This window comes from Nanorana parkeri, unplaced genomic scaffold, assembly GCF_000935625.1.
Source record: "Nanorana parkeri isolate BGI_ZX_2015 unplaced genomic scaffold, ASM93562v1 scaffold565, whole genome shotgun sequence".
Classification (NCBI taxonomy): domain Eukaryota; kingdom Metazoa; phylum Chordata; class Amphibia; order Anura; family Dicroglossidae; genus Nanorana; species Nanorana parkeri.
The window spans coordinates 1,006,308-1,029,742 of NW_017306833.1; the positions used below are offsets into that span (position 1 = coordinate 1,006,308).

The 23,435-nt window shown below is 44.0% G+C and overlaps 1 protein-coding gene across 1 annotated transcript in view; it reads right to left on the reverse strand.

The window, feature by feature from the left end:
• Nucleotides 1-23,063, reverse strand: part of GIPC3 (GIPC PDZ domain containing family member 3) — an 81,531-nt gene extending 58,468 nt beyond the window's left edge. Inside the window, exon 1 of the mRNA XM_018562204.1 lies at nt 22,803-23,063. Coding sequence (XP_018417706.1) covers nt 22,803-23,063 — 261 coding nt within the window. The remainder of the gene's footprint in view (nt 1-22,802) is intronic.
• Between the last annotated feature and the right edge of the window lie 372 nt (nt 23,064-23,435).

Sequence of the window (23,435 nt, forward strand, 5' to 3'; positions counted from 1 at the left end):
GAGTGGAGAAAGAAAAAGGCTGCCGTCACTTGTCTTGAGGTTTGCAGGAGCAGGGTTAGTTAAGTAAAAGTCCTTCACACATTACCCCTAGACAAAAACAAGCAGGTGGGGGTAGCAGTCTAGGGGCAAGGCTAGTTTTTGGGGGTTTATTCTTGCAGAGAGTGAAATGCTATTTGTCCTGCACAGAGGATCGGTGCATATCACTGATATATGCCGATCCTCCACCACTTTGCGATCGACTGGTAGACTGCGATCGACCTAATGGGCACCCCTGACATACTGTATATGTTCTCTTAACATTTGAGGCTAGATCAGCATGTAGATAACTCTGAGATCTAACCTCGTAATGTGAAAATAGGAGAATTGAATTCCATACTTACCGTAATTTTCCTTTCCTGTCTAGCTCCATGGCAGCACACGAATGGGTTTATCCCTCCCTCCTTCCCCTAATCAGGATTGTAGCTCATAAATTTGAATGGGTCGCCAAGCTTGCTGTTCCGTAACTAGACGACCGATCAGGTGGGCCCTGTGCTGCAATGGAGCTAGACAGGAAAGGAAAATTACGGTAAGTATGGAATTCAATTTTCCTATTTTCCTGTCAGCTCCATGTCAGCACATGAATGAGAAATAACTAGCCAAAAAGCAGGGAGGGTACAGGTGACATTTTTTATTATATACACATAGCAGAAGAAATAACCAAACGGCCAAAACCAAGGCAGCTGGATCTAGACAATAATGATTCATGAATGTGTTTCGAGACGACCAAGTGGCCGCCTTACAAACAAACGGTCTCCAAAGACACCCGACTTGCTGCTGCCCAGAACGTGGAGAGACTCCTCGTTGAATGGGCCAAGACTCCAGAAGGCACTGGCAGGTGGTTGGCCTCGTAAGCCAACGTGATAGTCTTCACCACCCATGAGGCAATGAGTCTGCTGGATGCCTTAGCACCCTTCCTTGCTCCCCCTGGTACCACAAAAAGAATATCCGTAGAACAGAGTCCTTCGGTGGCCGAGACGTACTCTTTCAGTGTCCCCGCGACATCCAACTAATGTGATGCTCATCAGTGAACCGAAAGGTCGGTAGAACAATCCCCTGCTGCATATGGAAATCGGTCACCGCTTTTGGGTACAAACCCAAGCATTGGGGCTAGGACCACCCTATCCGCTAGGAAGGTAGTAAAGGGTTCTTTAAACCCAAGAGTGGCCAATTCCGTAACCCTGTGAGCGGAGGTGATGGCAACCAAGAAAACCGTCTTTAACCTAAGGTGCCACAGAGACAGGGCGTCTCCAAATGAGTCCGAGGCCAGAAAATCGAGAACGAGAGGAAGGTCCCATTTAGGGAACAGTCGTGCCCTGGGCGGTTTACCCGTAATGCAGCCTTAAAAAAATGAACCATGAGAGCATTGAGGCAAGCTGGAGGCCTGTAAAGGCTGATGCCGCCGAAATCTGGCCCTTGAGGGTGATAACGCTCAATTCCATGCCCAACCCATGCTGCAGAAAGTTCAGCACATTCATGATCTGCGGATTCAATGGCCTAAATTCATGAGCCAACGCAAACTCCTGGAATTTCTGCTACATCCTATACTATAGGCCGGTCAGTCTAACATCGGTAGTTTGTAAAATGCTAGAGGGCATAAGAAAGGATTATCTGGTAGAAAATTGTAGGTACGGTTCGTGCTGGCTTTCCTAGAAAGAAGAAGAGTATCAACAACCCTGCCCGAACATCCTAGCGTGACCAGCCTCCGCCTCTCAACATCCAGGCCGTCAGGCAGCGCTTCATTGATGCCGGATGCAGAACCGACCCCCTAGAAAGAAGGTTCGGCAACAGCGGCAGGGGCCGTGGGGGACGAATGCTCAGTTGGTGAAGGAGAGAATACTAAGGCCTCTTGGGCCAGTTCGGAATGACTGCAAGGACTGTCACATCTTCTCCGCGGAGTCTCTGCAGAAACTGAAGGGTCAAAGGAACCGGAGGAAAGGCATAGGCCTTCCGGAACATCCACTCTGCGGAAAGCGCGTCCGTTGCGAGCGCCTGAGGGCAAGGGAACCTCGAAAAAAATCTGACAACTTTGACGTTGATTCGGGACCCAAACAGATCCACCTCTGGAATGAAGCTCCAGTCCACCAGATCCTGAAAGACTTGTTCTAGTAGGCACCACTCGTTGTCCACAGGAACACGAGATAGATAGTCCGTCTGGAGATTGAGGGCACTGGGAACTGTGGCAGTGTAAGCCAATGCCACGGTGGAGGATGGCGACCTTGGCACCCAGGACTCTCAGCCAAAGGGGCTGAGAGGGTCCAGAAAGTAAAGCAGGTTATAAGGAAGAACCTGGCTTTTCAGGTTATTCCAGGTTTTCCTATTTGCAGCTGGGATCTGGAGCTCTGGAGATTTCGTAGAGCTCTGGGTGGGATGAGATCTCCAGTCCTGGGGCCAGGTGTTGCCAATGTCCAGCCTGGGCTAATCAGGTGGCTGAGAGCAGCCTTATCAAGAAGCCAGCCCAGTGCTCAGAGAGTGTTGGAGTTGTGTGTGTGCAGGGAGCACACGGACACAGACCACCTCGGGTGCATGCTAGACGCACACGGAACAGCCAGGGGTGGCTGGGAGAGGTCAGGAAGGTCGGTGACCCTAGGACCTGCGGTACAGACTGCTAAGAGAGCAGAGTGAGGGCTCACGAGGGGTGAGCAGCGTGAGTGTCTTGAAGCTGAGGAAAGGTACAGAGCCATAACAAGGACTGTCTTATGTTGCTGTTTCAAGCTATTTTGTGTTTGCCTTTTAATAAACTGCATTCTACTTGATTTACCTGGACTACAGTGGAGTGTCCTTGTTACAGAACATACACAGCTGAGATGTGAAGAAGATTGATCTGGGCCCAAGTCAGAATAAGAGAGACTTCCATCAGCAAGGAGTGGCTGCGCGGTTCACCTTGCCTCCTGACATAAGCTACTGCGGTGGTGTTGTCTACTTTTAGTAGGACAGATTTCCCAAGGACTAGCTGCTTGAAAGCTAACAACGCCTGAAAAATCGCTCGTAATTGCAGAACATTGGAGACAATCCTTCTCGCCTGAAAATCCCATCTCCCCTGGGCAAACTGACCCAGACACGTAGCCCCCCACCCCAGCTCGCCAGCATCGGTAAAAATGATCGTCCACGAAGTTGGGTGGAGAGACTGACAGCAAAGGAGATTGTGATCCTTGAACCACCAGGTGAGGCTGCTCCTCATCCGGGAAGTAATCTGAATCAATTGGTTGAAATACTCTTTCCGCCACTGGCTCAAGAATCCAGTCTGGAAAAGACGGGACCTCTATTGGGCCCACTAGACAATGGGAATCGTGGACACCATAGTGCCCACAATCCGAAGATAGTGAGATGGAGGAAGGAGATCGTGAGTGAGAGCCACCGAAAGGCGTTGTTTGACAAGAGGAAGCTTCTCCATAGGAAGAGAGACCGTACCACGTACCGTATCCCCCAGGTATACCAGATCTTGTGTGGGGGACAATTGCCTCTTTTCCAGGTTTATGAGCCAAACGAACTGCTCCAGAGTCGAGATCACTAGTGACCGATGCTCGAGTAACGATTCTCGGTTCTGATGTAACAGTAGTATATCGTCCAGGTAATGGAAGATACGGATTCCCTGCTCCCGAATCAAGGCAACTACAGCCAGTAGAACCTTGGAAAGCACCCTCGAGATGTCATGAGCCCGAAGGGAAGACAGAGGAACTGATAGTGGAGGCCGCATAGTGAAAACCGGAGGATACGTTGAAAAAAACACTGGATGGGAACATGGAAGTAGGCGTCTTTCAAATCTATGGATAGTTTGCAGCGACTCCATTTTGAAATGGTCTTTGACTATGAACTTGTTCAGGAAAGTTAGGTTGATCACTGGAGAGTAAAAAGGTCGAAAAGAGGAGAGTAAACCCCCCCAAAGCGTTTTAAACGTGGAACGGGAGATATCACACCCTGAACCAGGAGGTTCTCCACCTAGGAAAGGAGGATTGACCTCCGAACAAGATCCAAAAGAGGCGGTGTTGGGCGAAAGATGGAACCAGGTGTTTTGTGAAAGGCCCAATGATGGCCTCTGGTAACAGTCTCCAGGACCCGTCACTGAGGGGCCCTTCTTGGCCCTAGAGAAGGTAGCAGAAGGCCGACAGGGGTGGCAAAATTCTTTCCCTGGCTTTGTCACGTACCTTAGGGGGAGCCTGAGATGACAAGGGCGGCCTCTCTTGCTGCTCCAGTCCAAACACCCCTGTAAAGTGGAAACAGGTGCGTGAGGACAAAGAGTGGCACAAGTGCCGGTAGGTTGTGACTCCTGTCAGAGCTGCATACAGGTTGCAGAGGCTCCTTAGCAGGATGCAGGTTGAAGTACAAGATCCTGGAAGCAGAGTAAAGCAAGCCGGGTCATCAACAATCTGGCAGTGAAGTACAAGTTTAGAAGGCAGGACGTAATCAGGGACAGGCCGAGTCGGTAACTTGCAGACGGCGTGGTATCCAGGGAGCAGGCAGGAGAGAGGTCAAAGACAAGCCGAGGTCAAGGAGCACAGAACAGGAGTAAAGTCAAGCAGGCTGGGTCGGTCGCAGGATATCAAACAGGTACACAGGATTCAGGAACAGGGTAATAGCTGATGATCAGTCAGCAGGGAGGTCTGGGTGCCTCAGCCTTAAATAGCCCTTTTGGTGCCATCATTAGGAACGTGTGTGCACGTCCGCGCGTACGGCGTGGTGCGGCCACGCCCACGTGGAGGCACGCATCATCCTCTGTGTAGGACGATGCGCACGTGCATGCACAGGTGCCGTCCAGCATTTCGGCCACACAAGCTAGCTCTGGCTTCATGACAGGCTTATAAGCCCGGGTCTCTTTCCCTCTGTTAAACACCTCCTTCCTGAACAGCGTGTTTTTCTACTTCATAAGTCTCCGGTCCTGAGGAATAAAGCCGGACTGCCTTTTGTGGCCTTGGCTATCACGTTGTCCAGCTTATTGTCAAACAGAGTTTGAACTTCAAATGGGATCTTACACCACCCTTGTTTAGAGGTGGGATCAGCTACCCACTGTCTGAGCCACTGGGCCCCGGAGTACATAACCCTGGCTAAGGACCTGATAACATCTATCGATGCTTCGGCAAAGAAGGTTAAAGACAACCTGACGTTCCTCAGAAGAGACAAAAGAACAGCAAGCAGGGCGACTCCTTCAAATTTATGAGCTACAATCCTGAATAGGGGGAGGAGGGAAGGATTAACCCATTCGTGTGCTTACATGGAGCTGGCAGGAAAAAGTATCCCCAAAAGGGCTGTGAAAAGTATATGTGTCTGTAAATCCTAGTAGACATGAAATAAATACTGATACGTAAAGTGCCACAACTTCAGTCTATTTAGTAGCACAATGCAGTTCTGAGATCACATGCACTTTTAATATGGTATCTTATCTGTCTGAAAAGACAAAATCCGGCAAAGCTTGTTATATATTTCCTTAAAGCACAGACCCTGTAGAACACTTAAGTTAATTTTAGCGCACAAAAACACAATATACTACCCTTTTTTTGTAAAATATAAACGATGAGGTTATGCCGAGTAAATATGTACCCAACATGCCAAGCTTACAAACCGTGTGCACCTGTGAAATGGCAACAAAATACAATACCCCAAATTATCCACAGACAAAGCTTTAAAAGCCTGTACAGGTCATCATTTTAGAGTTAACCATGAGTATTGGCCTTAGAATTATTGCTCTCACTCTGCCGCATATGGTGATATCTAACGTGTAGCGCATTCGTCATTTTCATTTGTAGGTGCACCTGATGTGTTTAGGTTAGTATGCATTTGTTGGCAGGGGCAAGGGACTTTCATTTTTTTAAATTCATTTTATTTTACTTTCATTTTTGTAACTTTTTTTTTACTTAACTTTGATGCTATCACATAGGGGGATCACAAGCCCCTATGTAATAGCATATTAGTGATAACTGTGCCAAGATGTCAAGTCAGCAAGGTGGCCTCAGAAGCTGCTACCATGTGGTGCCACAAGCATGCCAAACCAGAACTGTACATTGTACTGAGCCTTCCTGACAAAGATTGGACTGAGACTCAAATCTGTTATGTAGTTATAGCATTGTTTACTGAGAACCATGGGAGTTTCCTAGACCACATAGAGGACCCCCCTCGGGCCCCCTATGCTTTATTTGAATGGCAAGATACAATTCCTTTCTAATTTCATTCTCAGAAAGTCTCACTTTCTCATGGATTAGAAGCTGTCGGGATAATTAAAAAGTGCACACCTAACTACAACAAGTGTAGGTATTGAGACAGAAATAAGCCTGAAAACCAACTGTACACCAGATGTGTTCATATCCAGTGGTGACTTGCATGCCAATTTCTTTGATACATAACAGAGAATGATGGCAGTTTAAGGGGTAATTTGCAACCTAAAGTTACGACAGCAGGACTGTAGGGCTTTGGATTACATTGAAGCACTATATGATGTGAATGAAAGCGTAGACAAACTTTCTGATCCATTGTGCAAATTTAAACACGCTCAGCAAAAACTAGAGATGTTGTCCAATTAAAGGGCTCAAGTAGATAGGATCCTGCATCAGCTATCCAAATGAAATGGTTTAATCCTTGAATTTCTGATAAAGTCTGACCTAACCAAGTTCTGCGAGGAGCCCACCTGAACCATCCTATAATTTTTAATTTCCTGCTGAAAGGGCCTATAGACCCACCTACTTATCCCAAAGTGGTGAAAAAGCTTAGGGAAGAGGAAGCCAGTTTGTAATAGAAGAACCAAGACTTTACCACTTACTGCAAACTACTCCAAAAAAAGGAAATATTCTGTTGTATTCTTCTCAGGTGGGAAATATGTTTCTTAAGGAAGATTATCCTATTTGTAATCAGACTCTTAACCATTAGGGCAGATTAAACTGGACTCCGAGACACAACATTTACTGGCCCAAGTAGTGCAGGCTCAGATGGAGATGCAAAATACTTAAGTGGAGATGCAACAATCTCTTACCGATAACAGAAAGAGTGCTTTCCCTTGTGAAGTATTTGATTTTATTAATATAAAATCAAAAGTGAAAACATACTCATAAAGTCTTGTGTATACAGGCTTTCTAAAAAGACACAGGACTGGGACCATAGCCAAAATCAACAAGTTGTACCGATATAGAAGAGTTTTCTGCATATTCATCTGAGCCTGTGCTTGCACTGGTCTCAGAAAGGAAGCCATCAGATAAAACTAAAATCGAATAATATTGGACAACTTGGCAGAGAGCCCTTTCAGATACTGCAGAGGGGATCAAAAAATACAGAAGTGTCTGAAGCTGGCAGGAATCTTCAGAGGGCCCCAGTGAGCTCATGCCAAGAAACTAAAAATAAGGGCCCGCCGTGCAGGAAAAAAATCCACACCAACCAACAAAAAGTTCACTTTAATGTGGACCCCATTTTACTCACCCACACAGTGGCAAATAATTTAAGATCAACGGATATTTGACCTGCAACATTCAATTTTGTGTACACATGCCACAATGTCCCTGTTCCCTAACATATGAGTACATTGGTAAATCCATTTGACTGTTGAAGAAAAGGTTCCGAAAGCATCCAAGTAATATCACAAAAACAATTAACAACTTGCAACATGTGAAAGTAATTGACTTAGGTATGCCAGTGGCTGTATACTTTGTGACAAAAAAGCACCAGGTTTGTGAATCACAAGGCACGGCTATTGAACATATCTCCAAACCCTCCATGGGAGGTGACATACACAAAATACTTTTACAATGTGTGGATACATTGCTCCCCTCCCTCCCCCCCTTACACACAGGGGTCTTAACACAGTACTATCAATATCATGTTTCATTGAGAGTAGATAAAGACACAAATCAGCCTGGGAAGATAGGGGTGAGAAGATTATTATTATTTTTTTCCTCCTACTGTAGGCAGTAGGAGGAAAACATGCTAGAGTGTTTTATTGACTTGGCTAGTGCATGGGTGTACATATATTATATGTTACTTGCAATAAATCAACTAAAGATAACTGTAATTGGAAAAAATATAACTGTGACCATCAAAGTTCATAGTGAGACTAATAAGCTGATATTATTAACAGGGTAGTAGAATACACAATTGCAAGGGGGCAGAGGCACTTTGCAATGATATTAAGTGTCGTCATCAACTTCACACTTAGAAAATGGCAACCTACAATGGCGTCACCTTCTCATCATCCCTTTTCTTCTTCCACTCAGGTATCCACATTTAATTTCTGCTCCACCCTGCCTGAACTGCTGTCTGTGTTTTGAAAATCCTGCTATGTCCTTCTGATCTGACCTGCAGCTGTATCTCTGATGCATATATTATTAACATATACTCACTTTCCTGTTTGTCCAAAAGGTGATGTTATCTATATAGTCTATGGCTGTCTTCTCCTAGTGTGACAAGTTTTTTGTCTTTGATCCTATGTGTCTTTTATCATTTCATAATTGTTTAATTGGTATACCCCCCCCCCACCCCATAGCCTTATAAATTCAGATGTGCTTATAGGGGAAAGCACAATCAGTGGTGTCGCTACAGAGGGGCAAGGGGGGGGGGGCTCTGCGGTGTGGAGCGGCCGGGCAGCGGAGGGAGAGACTATTTTCTCGGGGGGGAATTGCCCAGTTCCCTCTCCCCTGAGAAAATAGCCTCTCCCTTTGCCGCTCTGACTGGGCTGCCGGCCCCATCGAACAAGCAGCAGGTGCACAGGTCCCACGATGTCACTGGGATCTGCCCCGTAGCGGGATCCATGGCATGTGGCCGCGGAATTTGAAGTAAGTGTGTGACGTCCCTCTCGTCGGCTGCTGAGACACACCACTCCATCATGAAAAAAAAAATACTACTTACCTCACCGCTCTCCATCCTGAGTTCCAGGTTGACAGGCTGCAATCTTCCATACTCCTGCCCTTTGAAGCTCCATACTGACATGCTCTCCAGCAGCTTCCCTTGTGTGGAATTACAAAAGTCTGCTTACTGCAAGTATACTTTGTGTTATACCTTGTGTTGGCAAAGTTAACCCTTCACTTAGTTGATTGCTATTATTTTGTAACTGATTGATATTGGAGTTTCATTAACCACCTCAGGGCCGGCCGTTGTAAAAAAAACGGCCGGCCGAGAGGTCTCTAGATCTGAGCGGGCGTCTTTAGACGTCCGCTCGGACACGCCCCCTCACGCGGGCCGGGCGGCGGGAAATGGCCGGTATTTGAAAACAGGCAGCAATGCCTGTTACCATACAAGCGACCCGTATGTGATAGCAATAAGGTTTAGTGAAAAAAAAAGGAAAAAAAATTTAAGTTCCCCCCCCCAATTATTTTTAAAGTTACACATAAAAAAACTAAAAAATAATTTTAAGTCCCCACCCATACATACACGCATGCAAACATGCGTCGGGGGCACAAAGACGAGTGACTATGTGTGCGATCGGCATTTATGTCTGTGGAAATCTGTAGGCGGGGTTCACTCTCAGGGTGGTGCGTGTGTGTTCCCTTTGGGTTGGCTGGGTAACCCCGTGCATGCAACTCGAAACCAGACACCCCACTGTCAGGGGCCACAGCCTTGGCCTCGTGCAAACACTCCACACGTGTAGTACTGCGTACACAGGGCCTCATGGCTTCCACCGCCTCTGCGGGACTCGGCGCTTCCTCCCCCTTAGGGAGAAAGGCCACCATGAACGGCACCCTGTGTCAGGCATAGCCCCATTGCGCACCTACCCTCCTCAGATGGTTACAGCCACGATACAGTCCAACATCACACTCCAGTAGAACCCACCTTCTCAGAGGTTGGAGGGAGAAGAACCAGTCCACACAGATAGTCTTTTTGTTGGTTTTACTTGAAGGTATAAACAGAATAAAGTATACATTTCAGCCACCCCCGGGTGGGATGACGGCACAATTCTTGATGGTTGCATAGGGTTACAATTTAGAGAGAGAGAGAGAGAGGTATATCATCCCAGGTGCAGCCCAGAGTCCACGACTTGCTTCGGCCAGAGGCCCACTGGCAAATATCGTCAGTACTACAGCTCCTCCATATTCTCAGGAATCCCATCCTTGTCAGTCCTAGCTCGGTGGGTTTCCCCCTATGGGGAGACTAGGGAATCTTTGTAGCTCTACATAGTCCTAGGCCTGGTCCTGTCCTTCCAGAGACTCTGCAAACAGTCCTAGACTTCTGCTCTCCTGTAATCTCTGACTACTTCCCCATCTCGGGCGCCCCCTATATATCAACTCTCCTGGGACACAGAGTCTACCCAGGCCAGAGCTGCATCGATCTCCAGGGCCCCATGGGGGCATCTAGTGGCCGTTGGCCATACTGCACCTACCTACAAACGCGCCAAAACTCACTTGCTGTGCCATTGATTTCTAAAGGCACCCCAAATGCAGGCCAGCAAGTCATGAGATTTTCTGCTGCGTTTCCATGCATGCAAAAACAGCAGAAAAATGCATCCCGTGCATCGCACAAAATAGTGGAGGAGCCCACAGAGGCAGCTGCACAAGGGCTGGGGGAGGAACAGTGGACACAGAGGTGGCACGTGAGGAGAGAGGTGGCACAGTGGGAGAAGAGAGAGGTGGCACACTACGGAAGAGCCGGGAGGGGTCAGTGGACACAGGCGATGGGGGGAGAAGAGAGATGTGGCAGGTAGAGGGCTGCCCAAGACTGCCAGCAGAGGGAGGGCTCAGGTCTCTGTACCTCATAGCCAGGATTAGAAGTGAAGTGAGCTCTGTACCCGACTGGGATGAGAAGTCAGGTGTGGTCTGTACCCTATAGCTAGGATTAGAGGTTGGGTGAGCTGTGTACCCCATAGCTGGCATGGGAGGACAGGTGAGCTCTGTACCCCATAGCTGGCATGGGAGGTCATGGGAGCTGGCAGGGGGATGTGGAGACATTTTCATGAAATCGTAGGAGCAGCCCATTAATGAGCAGGCACGGGCCCATGTGCCCAGGACTGGCTCAGAGCTCCATGGCACAGAGGACCGGGATACAGGACCCAGCACCAGTCCTCTGTAGATAATGGTAATCTGCATTGCTGTATAATATGTTGCTGGGATTTGTAGTGCTCTATAACAAATGGTATTATTCTGTATTGTTGTATAGTGTATTGCTGAGATTTGTAGTCCTCTATAGCTGGTACCATTTTGCATTGCTGTATAATGATTTGCTGGATTTGTAATCCTCTATAGCTGATGTCATTCTGCATTGCTTTATAATGTATTGCTGGTATTTTTAGTCCTCTATACCTGGTGGTATTCTGCATTTCTGTATAATGTATTGCTGGATTAGTAGTCCTCTATAGTTGGTGGTATTCTGCATTGCTGTATAATGTATTACTGGGATTTATAGTGCTCTATAGCTGACAGTATTATTCTGCATTGCTGTATAATGTATTGCTGAGATTTGTAGTCTTCTATAGGTGGTGGTACTCTGCATTGCTGTATAATGTATTGCTGGGATTTGTAGTGCTTTATAGCTGGTGGTATTCTGCATTGCTGTATAATGTATTGTTGGGTTTTATAGTCCTCTATACAGTGGCAGAACAACCAGGGTCACATAGTTGCAGCAGTGACTGGGCCCTAGCATTCTGTCACTTGGGGGGCCCGGACAGGAGGAAGGGGGCCCTGGTACCGCCAACATTGCAGGTTCCCGGACCCCCTACCTTCAGTCTGGGGTTCTCCATCCTTCACACTGTGCCTGGATCGTGTGTATCACAAATCTCTACAGCAAAAAAACATAGTATTGTGCAATGTGGATGACAGACCCATTTTAATGACAGTAATGTGCCAAATGTTGTTTGGCAGAGAGTCCATTGCTGCACACAATAATTTCAGGATGTGTAAAGACAAACAACTGCAACGTAATGTATTATTACAATATTCTATTCTGTAAGCAACACCTTATTTTCTGGTAATGCCCCTCCCGACACTGGACTCTGGATCCTGCATGCTAAATTAGGCTGCCGCTCTGGGATTCGAATCCTGCATACCGCAATCGCCGGGTGCCAAGAGCTGATTTAATTGCGGATGGCATCGGTGTCTGGCGGTTGCGGTATTCAGGATTGTGGGCGGGATTGGACTACATGTTGCAACCACCAGGCGCCAATGCCATCCGCAATTAAATCAGCTCTCTGCGGTTGCGACATGTAATCCGATGCCGCCCACAATCTCCACAGTGTTGGGAGGAAATTACATCACTCCCAGCACTCTATGGTAGATAGTCGCACAGGAGGGAAAGAGGGAGACATTAAACCACGCACTTCTGGCCCTGAGTCAAACCCATCTGTCTACATCCACATACCTTTTTATTGTACGATATATATATATGCATCACTGCATACCACATTACTCTCATATTTGTTATTTTATATATTGTAGAAGACGGCAAGGCTTAGTGCTGGATGGCAGGTACATTTCGCCCTTTTTGGGCTGTGGTCCCCTTAAGGGACCCAGAGGGTTAACCTTCCTGACACAGGAAGCAGCTAAAAGGGTCAGCAACTCCAGAGAGGAGTGTGGGAGTTGAGGAGGAAGTCATCAGCTGTAGCTGTGTGTGAATGTGAGAGAGCTGCTGTGCTACATTGCTGTGCTATTGTGCTGGGCTGCAGGACTAACATTCCTGGGAAGGGATTTTCCCTATACAACAAGTCGGTGAGACATCTTTTGTTTTGTTATTTGTGCTGAAGATAAGAAAATATTTGTGTTTACCTTTTTCTGCTGCCCTGCAAGAGCAAATAAAAAGACCTGTGATAAAAAAAACCTGTCCGTCCGGCTCAGTGCAGTGACATCAGAAGCTCTGCCCTACGTACGTTACGTCAAAACACGTAACTTCATCTGGAGCTACTGATAGTCTTGAAGTCTATTTAACAGAAAAGCATACTACCGTAAAGGCAGTAAACCAGGTGCACTTCCTTTTACCATATATATGGAAATAGCACCATCAGCAGAGAAGAAAGGGAAATAGATCAAATTACATAAAATATTTCTTATCGCTTTGCTGCCATTTGCCCTGCTGGTCCAGCAATGCCTGTACTGTTTATACCATTGTGAGTACGCATTTTTTATTTAATACATTGCATTTTATTGGACGTTACGCACTATGTCCTTGTCCTTTTTCCACCTGGATTTATATTGGTACCTGTGATCTGAGGAGACATTTTCTTTTGGTTTTTCCCTGGGACTCTTTTTGTCTATATTGCTTTTTTGTCTTTGTGTAGATATTTTCTATGCCTCATTTGTTTGAAGGCCCATATATGTGACTAATTTTATATATGTTTCAATTTATTAGATATGTATGATTATTAGCTCAGCACAATATTGTTTTTCACATTTTCCAGATATTTAGTTATATCCTTAGTGCTTGGTAGCTCTTATTTCCACATTACACTTACTGGCGCTGATCACCTTTTTATTGTTTATTTTTAGGCTGTTGGGGCTGCCTCTACCTGTTTTGTTGCTGTATCCCTGTTGCTCTATAAATAAACAGAGTTCCTGTGCTATTTAGGACTTTCCACACTGAGCCTCCAGCTTGAAGCAGCATCTTGTCTAACTCTACCTGGCACTACTGAAGTACTTAATTTCGTTATACCAAAGAGCTGAATACAACGTGCTTTTAAGCGCGGCGGATTTATTTGCGCTTTGCGCGCATTGATATTCTCAAGCATACTTCGTAGCGCAGCGGAGATTTGTGCGCACAGTCCAAACGAAATTTTCCATAACATAGCACATGAGAAGGTATTGTAGTTAGAGAGATAAATAGCCAAGTTATGTATTCACAATAGACCTGTACAACTGCAACGTTTTCATGAATTTTAATATTTTTCCAAATTCAATATGGCTGCCGAACTTGTTGACATTTGGAACCCATATTGTATTTGGCAGTTATGATGAGTTATCATTTATATAACAAGTTTAACAAACTTAAATAGTGATGTAAATGCAAGTTTTTGCAATTTGATGCAATGTTAAAAGTGATTGGCTTGTGGCGGCCATATTGATTTTGGGATCGGGCCTGGTTTTACAACTGTGTAGAAGAGGTAGTCGTGGACATATGTGCAAATTTTTGAGTTATTCTGATGAATGGTTTCAGAGTTTAAGTTGTTTGCAGAATATGGCACAATCCAAAATGGCTGCCAAACCATGCGGTCACATGACTTGTAATAAACATATGATTGCAGAGCTCAGCATAATCTCACATATTAATTTTGTATATCTGTAGCCTTAGCGGTTATGAAAAAACAGATGTTTGAAAACTGTCAGAAATAGGTTTACTAAAACCAAGATGGCCGCCAGAGCATGCGACCTATGACCTTTATGTTGACAACGATTAAACACAGCACAGTTCTCTACCATTGTGTCAAATTTCATGAGTTTTTACATAACTGTATGGTTATAATTAGCATTTGAATAAAAGAGAATCAAAATAACAGAAATATGTCGAATTTGACACAATTCAATATGGCCGCCGAAACATGTGGTCAATTGACTTGTAATCAGTTCTGTGTATAGATCATTGTATAACTTTACACAACAATTTTGTACATCTGTAGCTCTAAAGGTTTATGAAAAATAGATCTTTGAATATGGAGCTGAATGTCGTCACCTGAAACAAGATGGCTGCCAGACAATGTGACCTATGACCTTATGTTGCAGAAGATTAGGCATAGCACAGAGCTCTACCATTGGGCCAAGTTGCATAAGTTTGTGTAACAATGCGCCAATTAGAGGCTTTTTGAAAAAAGGCCATAATATCTAAACATGATTGGCTTGCAGCGGCCATTTTGATTTTGGGATCGGGCCAGTTTCTACAACCGTGGTAGAAGAGATCTCCCTGGACATATTTGCAAGGTTTTGAGTTATTCTGATAAATGGTTTCAGAGTGTATGTTGTTGGCAGAATATTGCACAACTCAAAGTGGCTGCCAAACCATCTGACCAATAGAGCTATAATGAACACCATGTGGCAACAGAGCAAAGCATAAGCTCACACGGCAAGTTGTACATCTGTAGCTTTTTGCAGTTCTGGAGATATAGGTTTCTGACTAGTTCACAAAAACCAAGATGGCTGCCACATCATATGACCTTTATATTATAATAAGCTCTGCAGAGCACAAAGCTCTACCATTGTGCAAAGTTTCATGAGTTTTTGACTTAAAGAGCACTTGTTACAGGCATTTGAAAAAAGTGGCGGAATAATAATAAATATAGCTGCAAGCAGCAATAAAGGTGGCCGAGCAGTAGAGCTGGTCATAGCACATGAGAAGACATTGTAGTTAGGTCTCGTTCACACCTAGGCGTATTGCATATGCGCGTCTGTTGCGAGCTTTTAACCGCGATTTGCGACAAACGCGCGTTTCTGAAGGCTACTTGGCTGTATCCCTATGGAAACGCGCAACAAAATGGCCCAAAGTAGTACATGTACCTTTTCAGGCATGGGCCGTTTTGTAGTGCGTTAGGGACGGGCGGAAATACGCCAAGGTGGGAACGAGACCATTGAATACAATGGGATTTATATTTTTGAGCGTTTTGTAGAGCGTTCGTCGAGCGTAGAACGCGCTACAAAACGTTCAGGTGTGAACGAGGGCTTAGAGAGATAAAAAAACAGGACATGATTTCATGCATTATAAAAAAAATCAAATTCAAAATGGCCGCCAACCTTGGTGACCCCCGGAAGCCATATTGTATTTGGCAGTTATGATGTTGAGTTATCATATGTATAACAAGTTTAACATACTTCACTAGTGATATAAATGCACATTTATGCAATGTCAAAAAGTGATTGGCTTGTAGCGGCCATATTGATTTGGGGATCGGGCCTGGTTTTACAACCGTGGTAGAAGAGGTAGCCGTGGACATATGTGCAAAGTTTTGAGTTATTCTGATAAATGGTTTCAGAGTTTAAGTTGTTTGCAGAATATGGCACAATCCATAATGGCTGCCAAACCATGTGGTCACATGACTTGTAATAAACATATATGATTGCAAAGCACAGCATAATCTCACATATGACTTTGTATATCTGTAGCATTAGGAGTTATGAAAAAACAGATGTTTGAAAATTGTCAAATAGGTGTACTTAAACCAAGATGGCCGCCACAGCATGCGACCTATGACCTTTGTTTCCAAGGTTTAAACACAACACAGTCCTCTACCATTGTTCCGAATTTCATGAGTTTTTACATAACGGTGTGGCAATGATTTAGCATTTGAAAAAAAGAGCATCAAAATAATAGAAATATTTGACACAATTCAACATGGCCGCCGAATCATGTGGCCAATTGACATGTAATGTTCAGTTATGAATGCAGATCATATCATGACTATACACAGCAATTTGTAGATCTGTAGCTTTATCAGTTTCTGAGAAACGGATGTTTGAATATTGAGCTGAATATAATCCCCAAAAACAAGAAGGCTGCCAGGCAATGTGACCTATGACCTTTATGTGGCACAGCTATATGCAATTCTGCATACCTGGCTTTATATAGCGAGTACTTGGAAAAAAAAGTATCAGTACTCAGCCTTTAAAAAGGTGGTTATCGGTGCATCCCTAATGAGCACATGTGGCAACAGAGCAAAGCATAAGATCACACAGCAAGTTGCACAGCTGTAGCTTTAGCGTTTCTGAATAGTTCACAAAAATCGTCACAAAAACCAAGATGGCTGCCACATGTGACCTATGACCTTTATATTATAATAAGCTCTGTGGAGGAGAGGGCTGTAGCATTGTGCAAAGTTTCATGAGTTTTTGACTTACAGAGCACTTGTTACAGGCATTTGAAAAAAGTGGCGGAATAATAATAATAATCTGAACAGATACAATAGGTGTCCTTGCAACTTGGTTGCTTGGCCACCTAATAAAAAAGATAAAACAACACATCATAGACAAGAGCATGGCATTTAAAAATGTAAGATGGAGGGGACGGCATTGGCATTCCGGAACTACAAGGAATGCAATAAGAGATGTAAACATGAAATCCTGGCACCTAAAAATAGACTGTGAAAAACATATCGCCACAGTCTGTAAGAAGAACCCCAAAAATTCTACCAATATATAAACTGTAAAAGGGTAAGAAAAGAGCAGATAGGCCCAATAAAAGATGAGAATGGGAGATTAATGACAAACGACAGGGAGAGGGCCGAGGTGATGAATTTATTTTTCTCCTCAGTATACTCTCTGGAAAAAGACGGGTTTAATGGAGATAAGAATGTGAGTGGCTCATTGCAAAACATACCGCAGTGGTTGACAGTAGCCAGGGTTCAACAAAGACTTGAAAAACGTAATTCAAATAAAGCATTCGGACCAGATAACCTGCACCCCCAAAGGTACTTGAAGAACTCAGCCAGGTTATAGCGACACCATTATTCTTCATTTTCAAAGGCTCTATAATGACTGGAAGGGTACAAACAGACTTATGAAAAGCTATGGTAGTATCATTTTTCAAAAAAGGGTCAAGATGCCAATCTGGGAACTACAGACCGGTCAGTCTAACATCAATAGTATGCAATCTGTTAGAGAGAATGATAAAGGACTATTTAGTGAATTTTGTTTGTGATAATGGTATAATAAATTATAATCAGCATGGATTTAGGAAGGACTGTTCTTGTCAGACCAACCTATTAACATTCTATGAAGAGGTGAGTAGAGATCTGGATGGGGAGTGGCTGGTGGATGTGGTATATCTGGATTTTGCCAAAGCTTTTGACACGGTATCACGTAAACGCTTAGTACACAAACTGAGGTCTATAGGCATAGATGAAATGGTATGTACATGGATAGAGAACTGGCTACAGGAACGTGTCCAGAGAGTATTGATAAATGGCTCTTTCTCAGATTGGTCTATGGTTGAGAGTGGCTGCCCCAGGGTTCTGTGCTAGGCCCCATACTGTTTAAACTGTTCATTAACGATATCGGGGAAGGTGTTAATAGCCATGTTTCTGTGTTTTGTTGATATTAAAATCAAGAGGGTAATAGGCACGGACCTAGAATCTATAACATTGCAGAAGGATCAGGATAAAATAGAGTGGGCAACTATATGGCAGATGAGGTTTAATGTTGAAAAATTTAAAGTAATGCATTTTGGGGTTAAAAACAAGCAAGAGGAATACATATTACTGGGTACTCCACTAGGGAAGTCAGAAATTGAAAAAGATTTGGGGGTCATAATAGACCACAGATTGAACAATAGCTTGCAATGCCAGGCTGCAGCAAACAAAGCGAGCAGAGTACTATCTTGTATTAAAAAGGGAATGTACTGTATTGTAGAGACAAATCAGTCATTTTGCCACTGGTTCGGCCTCATCTGGAGTATGCAGTCCGGTTTTGGTCACCAATCCACAAACAGGATATCCTTGAGCTGGAGAGAGTCCAGAGAAGGGCAACCAAACTAATTAGGAGTTGGAGGATCAAAGCTATGAGACAAGGTTACTTAAATTTAAGCATGTTCATGATAGAAGTGAGGCGATTTAAGAGGGAACATGATTTTGATGTATAAGCTGCTTAGTGGTGATGGCAACATCAGCAATAAACTTTTTACAGCAAACGCTAGGGATGTCCCGATACCACTTTTTCAAGACCAAGTACAAGTACTGTCCCTCATGTACTTGCCGATACCAATTACCGATACTTTTCTTAAAAGGGACATGCAACATTTTTTTCTAAAACAATACAGACTAGATTGGATGTGGGAAATATTATGAACATGCTCCGCAAGAAACTGCCCTAAAATGATAAATGTCTCAGTCATTGCTTCACATCAGCAACAGCAATACTTTGTATAACTTCAAGTTTAATTGGGAGAAGTGGGACAGCTTGGAAGAAGCGGGGGAGAATTGTTGCTCTGTTTCTGCAACCTGATCATTTCAAGAGTTATAATTCTCCCCTGCTAGCTTGAATAGGTTAAATCAAATGATCCATAGTACACACTTGCAGTACACTGCAGAAATAGTTACAATTCTCCCCAGCTAACCTAAATTTTAACTTATCAAGGTTAGCTGGGGAGAATTGTATTTCTGCAGTGTACTGGAACTGTGTACTATGGATCAGTTAATGGTTCAATGATCATTTAACGGTACACAATTCCAGGACCAGTACACAGCAGAAAAAGAGTTGCATGTCTTCCCTGCTTCTTCCAATCTGTCTCAATTTCCTGTATCACACCTGCAGCCAGCCCTGTCACAGCTGCCACATACAAAAGCAAAACGTATAAGCGGGGCAGGATTTGCTTTCTCTGCTGTCCCAAGGCCAGGTTCTTCAATGCGCCCCATCCCCGCCAAACCTGCGGTTGTTGAGGATCTTGGTGCCACGGGCGTGGCGCTGTCGGTGCAGGGGGGGGTTGTGGCGGTACCGCCCCTCTGCTTCTTGCTTTGGCGCTGCGTCAAGGCATCAGCATCTTTTGCATGCGTCATTCAGGCCGGTAATTGCTGCGGATTTATTTGATAGGCAGCCACTTGCTTACTGATAGCTTGTTGGTCTGTTTGGTGCATCCAATTGCATCTCTATCACCTCCGCTGCAATTGGGGGCTTTGATGCTGCGCATGTGGGGGATGCTGATGTTTCCATACAGCGTTGGAGCAGGGAATGGAGGAGCAGCACTGTCAGGTGGGAACCCCTCTCGCTGACGGTGCTGTACCTGCGGTTATGGATGGGATAATCGCAGGCAGCCTGCGGTTATGGAGGGGATAATCGCAGGCAGCCTGCGGTTATGGAGGGGATCATCGCAGGCAGCCTGCGGCTATGGAGGGCATTATCTGGTGTTGGAGGGGTTTAGGCAGACTGTGGTAATGGAGAGGGAAATGGCAGGCATTCTGTGGTAGAGGAGAGCGTAAGGAAGCTCGTGGTGATGGAGGGGTTAATAACAGGGGACGTGAGGAAGTCCCATCTCTAGGATGGGGAAGGGGAGTGCTTTCACAGACACACAGATGGACACACTCACCAGATAAGATCTAGCTGCAAAGCGGAGCGCCCGTGGCCCGGTATCAGGCAGCTGACATGCCATGCTTTCCTGCACCTCCGTCACTCTCCTGGCCGTGCTGTGGGAGGAGCTTCTGTGAGGTCCTAGTTTAGCTGCCCATACAAGCACGATACCTCGGGGCAGGCTGAAACTATTTTAAAAATTTAAAGTGCCGGTATCGACGCTATGTATCTGGGTATTTTCAGTACTTGTGAAAATGCCCTGTATCGGCCCCGATACCGATGCTGGAATCGGTATCGGGACATTCTAGTAAACACCATAAAAAAAGCCTAGAGGCCACCACCTAAAATTGGCGGAGAAAGGATTTAATCACAGGGGGCGTAGGGTCTTCTTTTCAGTTAGAGCTATTAAAATCTCGAACTCCCTGCCACAAGCAGTGGTATCCGCTAAGAGTATTGAATCATTCAAAAAGCATTTAGATATCTTCCTCAGAGACCGTAACATACAGGGGTACAGGTACTCTTAAAAACAAGATCACATGGGGACTCGTATACAGTCACACACATACACACAAAGGTTGGACTTGATGGACCTGTGTCTTTATTCAACCTCAAATACTATGTAACTAAGATATTAAGCAAAAAATTGTATTTCGCTCCTTGTATTTTGTGACCTATAACTCCCAAAATAAAGTGAAATCCCAGACATGTGACATACCCTATAAATCAGGATAAATAAAGTAATGTATTTGTCCTGATATTTTCAATTTTTTTAAATTAAAAAAAATAAGAATTTTAGAGGAAAAGAGGGGATGATAGTATGCAGTCTAGCAGGGGTATAGTACCATCAGAAGAGAACTTTATATGAGTTTTCTAGAGCTAGAATGTTGCGAGAACAGCAAGCTATGTTTCTCCAAATGGACTGCCAGTCGTCATCAGCGAGTTCATATCCCAGGTCTTTCGACCATGAGGACTGGTAGGAGATTTGTTTGAGAGAAAACGAGGCTGAGAGGGAGGATTGGATCAGCGTGATTAAACCCGGGGCATGAAGGTCTGTGTGACAGCAATGTTCACATGGTGATAGAGTATAGGGGAGGGGTGATGTGTGATGAGGGAATGAATAAAGTGTCTCAATTGCAGATAGTGAAAAAATTCCGACTGGGGTGCTTTATGAGATGGTTTAATTGAAGTAAATGGGCGTATTCCCGAGTTGCATAGCTAGGAGTGAATGTCTAGAAATCCCGCTTTAGTCCACCAAGAAAATTGTGTGGGATTATCCATTCCGGGGGAGAATAACAGGCATGATGGAAAGGAAGAGGGAGATGGGGAGACGCCAGTGAGCTTGAATATTTAACTGAGTCCCAGATTTTTAAGGTATGTAGAGTGATGGGGCTCAATCCTGGGGGGCGCGTGTTGTGTGGGAGCGTGTTGTGTGCTTTCCCGGAGCAGAACTCACTGTTCTGCTCCGGGAAAGATGGGCCATATATGGTGGGACTGCTGTAAAGCTAGGAGTCTTTCTGTGAACCATGGATAACATATGCCAGCCCTCGATATTTTGACGCTACTTCCGTATCACCATTGACCCCGGGTTCACTTGATGGGATGCCCCCTCTCCCAACCTGCCTTCCTTCTGTTTTTTGAACAAAGTCTCTACTCACTTTTGTCTATCCTTTCTTTGCTACTTCCATATTTCCTTTTTCTTGATTCTTTCCACTCTTGAGTAACTATAAATGATTCAATATATTCTCTACCCCCATGTCCCCTTAAAGGTGCTGTTACGTGAAGTAACGTAGATACCGTTCACATGTTCAGGAAGTTTGGTGATTACAAACGAAACTTCGTGTAATGCATAGTATTCTTTATAAGACACATGCACATTTATTATTAACCCACTAAAAGGGTTGACTGTTAAATGTTGGTAACCTATTCAATTTTACTTCACTAAATTTCATGATCTAATGATCTGTGTTTTAAGTTACACTTTATGTCTGCGACCCAACACTTTCTGATGTCTAAGGCTGCTTCGTCAGCTCACTTGAACTTACTGTACAAGCTGTAATATATGTATGTATCCTACACTTTTTGCCTAAAATAAAAAACAAACAAAATAAGAATTTATATATGCATGTCACATTAAATTAAAGCTCATTTGTCCTTTAATAAATGGTATATAAACTGTGAGGAAGATGGAAATTATGGTTAAACGAACACGTAGCAAAAATGGCAAAATTGCTCCGGTCCCCAGGAACTAAAAAAATGTTCTGAAGCTGTGTCACTAAGGGGTTAATATAGTAATATAAAATGGCATCAAAAGTGTATATGTATGTTAATCCCCAAATGTATGGCATATTCACAGGAAAAGCGAAGTTGTATCTACAACAGTACTTTAAAGAAACTGTTAGTTCATGGTGGTCATGGGCGGTAGTACAGGCGTTCCTGGCAAAAGAAAGCATGACAACACATGAATACTGTGAACTAATGATCAGTCCTAATGGATAAGATTCATGCATTTCTCATAAAAGAGCACATTAGAACATGCCTACAAGAGAGAAATGTATAATGCACATGTGTTCATGTCGGTTTGTGAGCTTGAAGAAATCAAACACTTTCTAGTTTTCAGGAATTCATTCACTGTGAACTTAAACAGTTGCAAATAGAAACCTTATATTATGCAATAAGTGTTTTAAAAGATTTTAGCTTTTTTAAATTCATACTTTGTACTTCTATATACTGTAGATTGTTACATTTATGGGAAGAAATAGTCGTTTGAGCAGCTTTTTCTCTAGCTAGTCATAAAATCTAGTTAACTTTTCTTACTCACTAAATACTTTTTTTTTTTCTTTAATATTGACATCTGAAATGTCTAAATTAAATTCTAACAATATATTTTTAAAAACTCACCTCTGTTGGGGAAATATTAAATACCTCGGCAATTTTGGCATAAAGTTCCTTGACGTTAGTAAAGCCCTGTATTCTTCCAGTATAGCTGCCATGGGCCAATTGAGTGTGAAAAAACAGTTTTGGTTTGGCTCGTGGAGGGTGAAAAGCTGCTGACTGGGCCTGTGATGACTCATCTGGCATATTTTGTTTTGTTTCTTTATTCTTGCGAGTTGGCCTGGGAGGAATGCAATCTTTTTGATCAGTGTCAATTCTGTTTTCCATGAATCCTCTTTCCAGATGCTCTTTCTCTTCTGTTGCTCTTCTCCCTGGTATGCGCCACATCACCGATTTGACAGAAAAATATATGATGGGCACAGTTACAAAGATACACCAGGAAAAATAAATAATAGATTCTGCCTTGCTCTCTTCAGAATTAACACCATGTAAATTGATTCCAAGTTGAGAATAAAGACAATGCAACCTTATCCCAGGGTTCAGGTTGTTCAGCAAAACTCTGTTACATTTAAAGTAATGGGATAAAAGAAATACTGCGGTATGGCTTAACAAACTAATCTAACTGGGAATGAACATGGAAATGTTCTTTCCGGAGTCATATCACATTTTTTCAGTTAGACAAGCAATAATTAACTATTT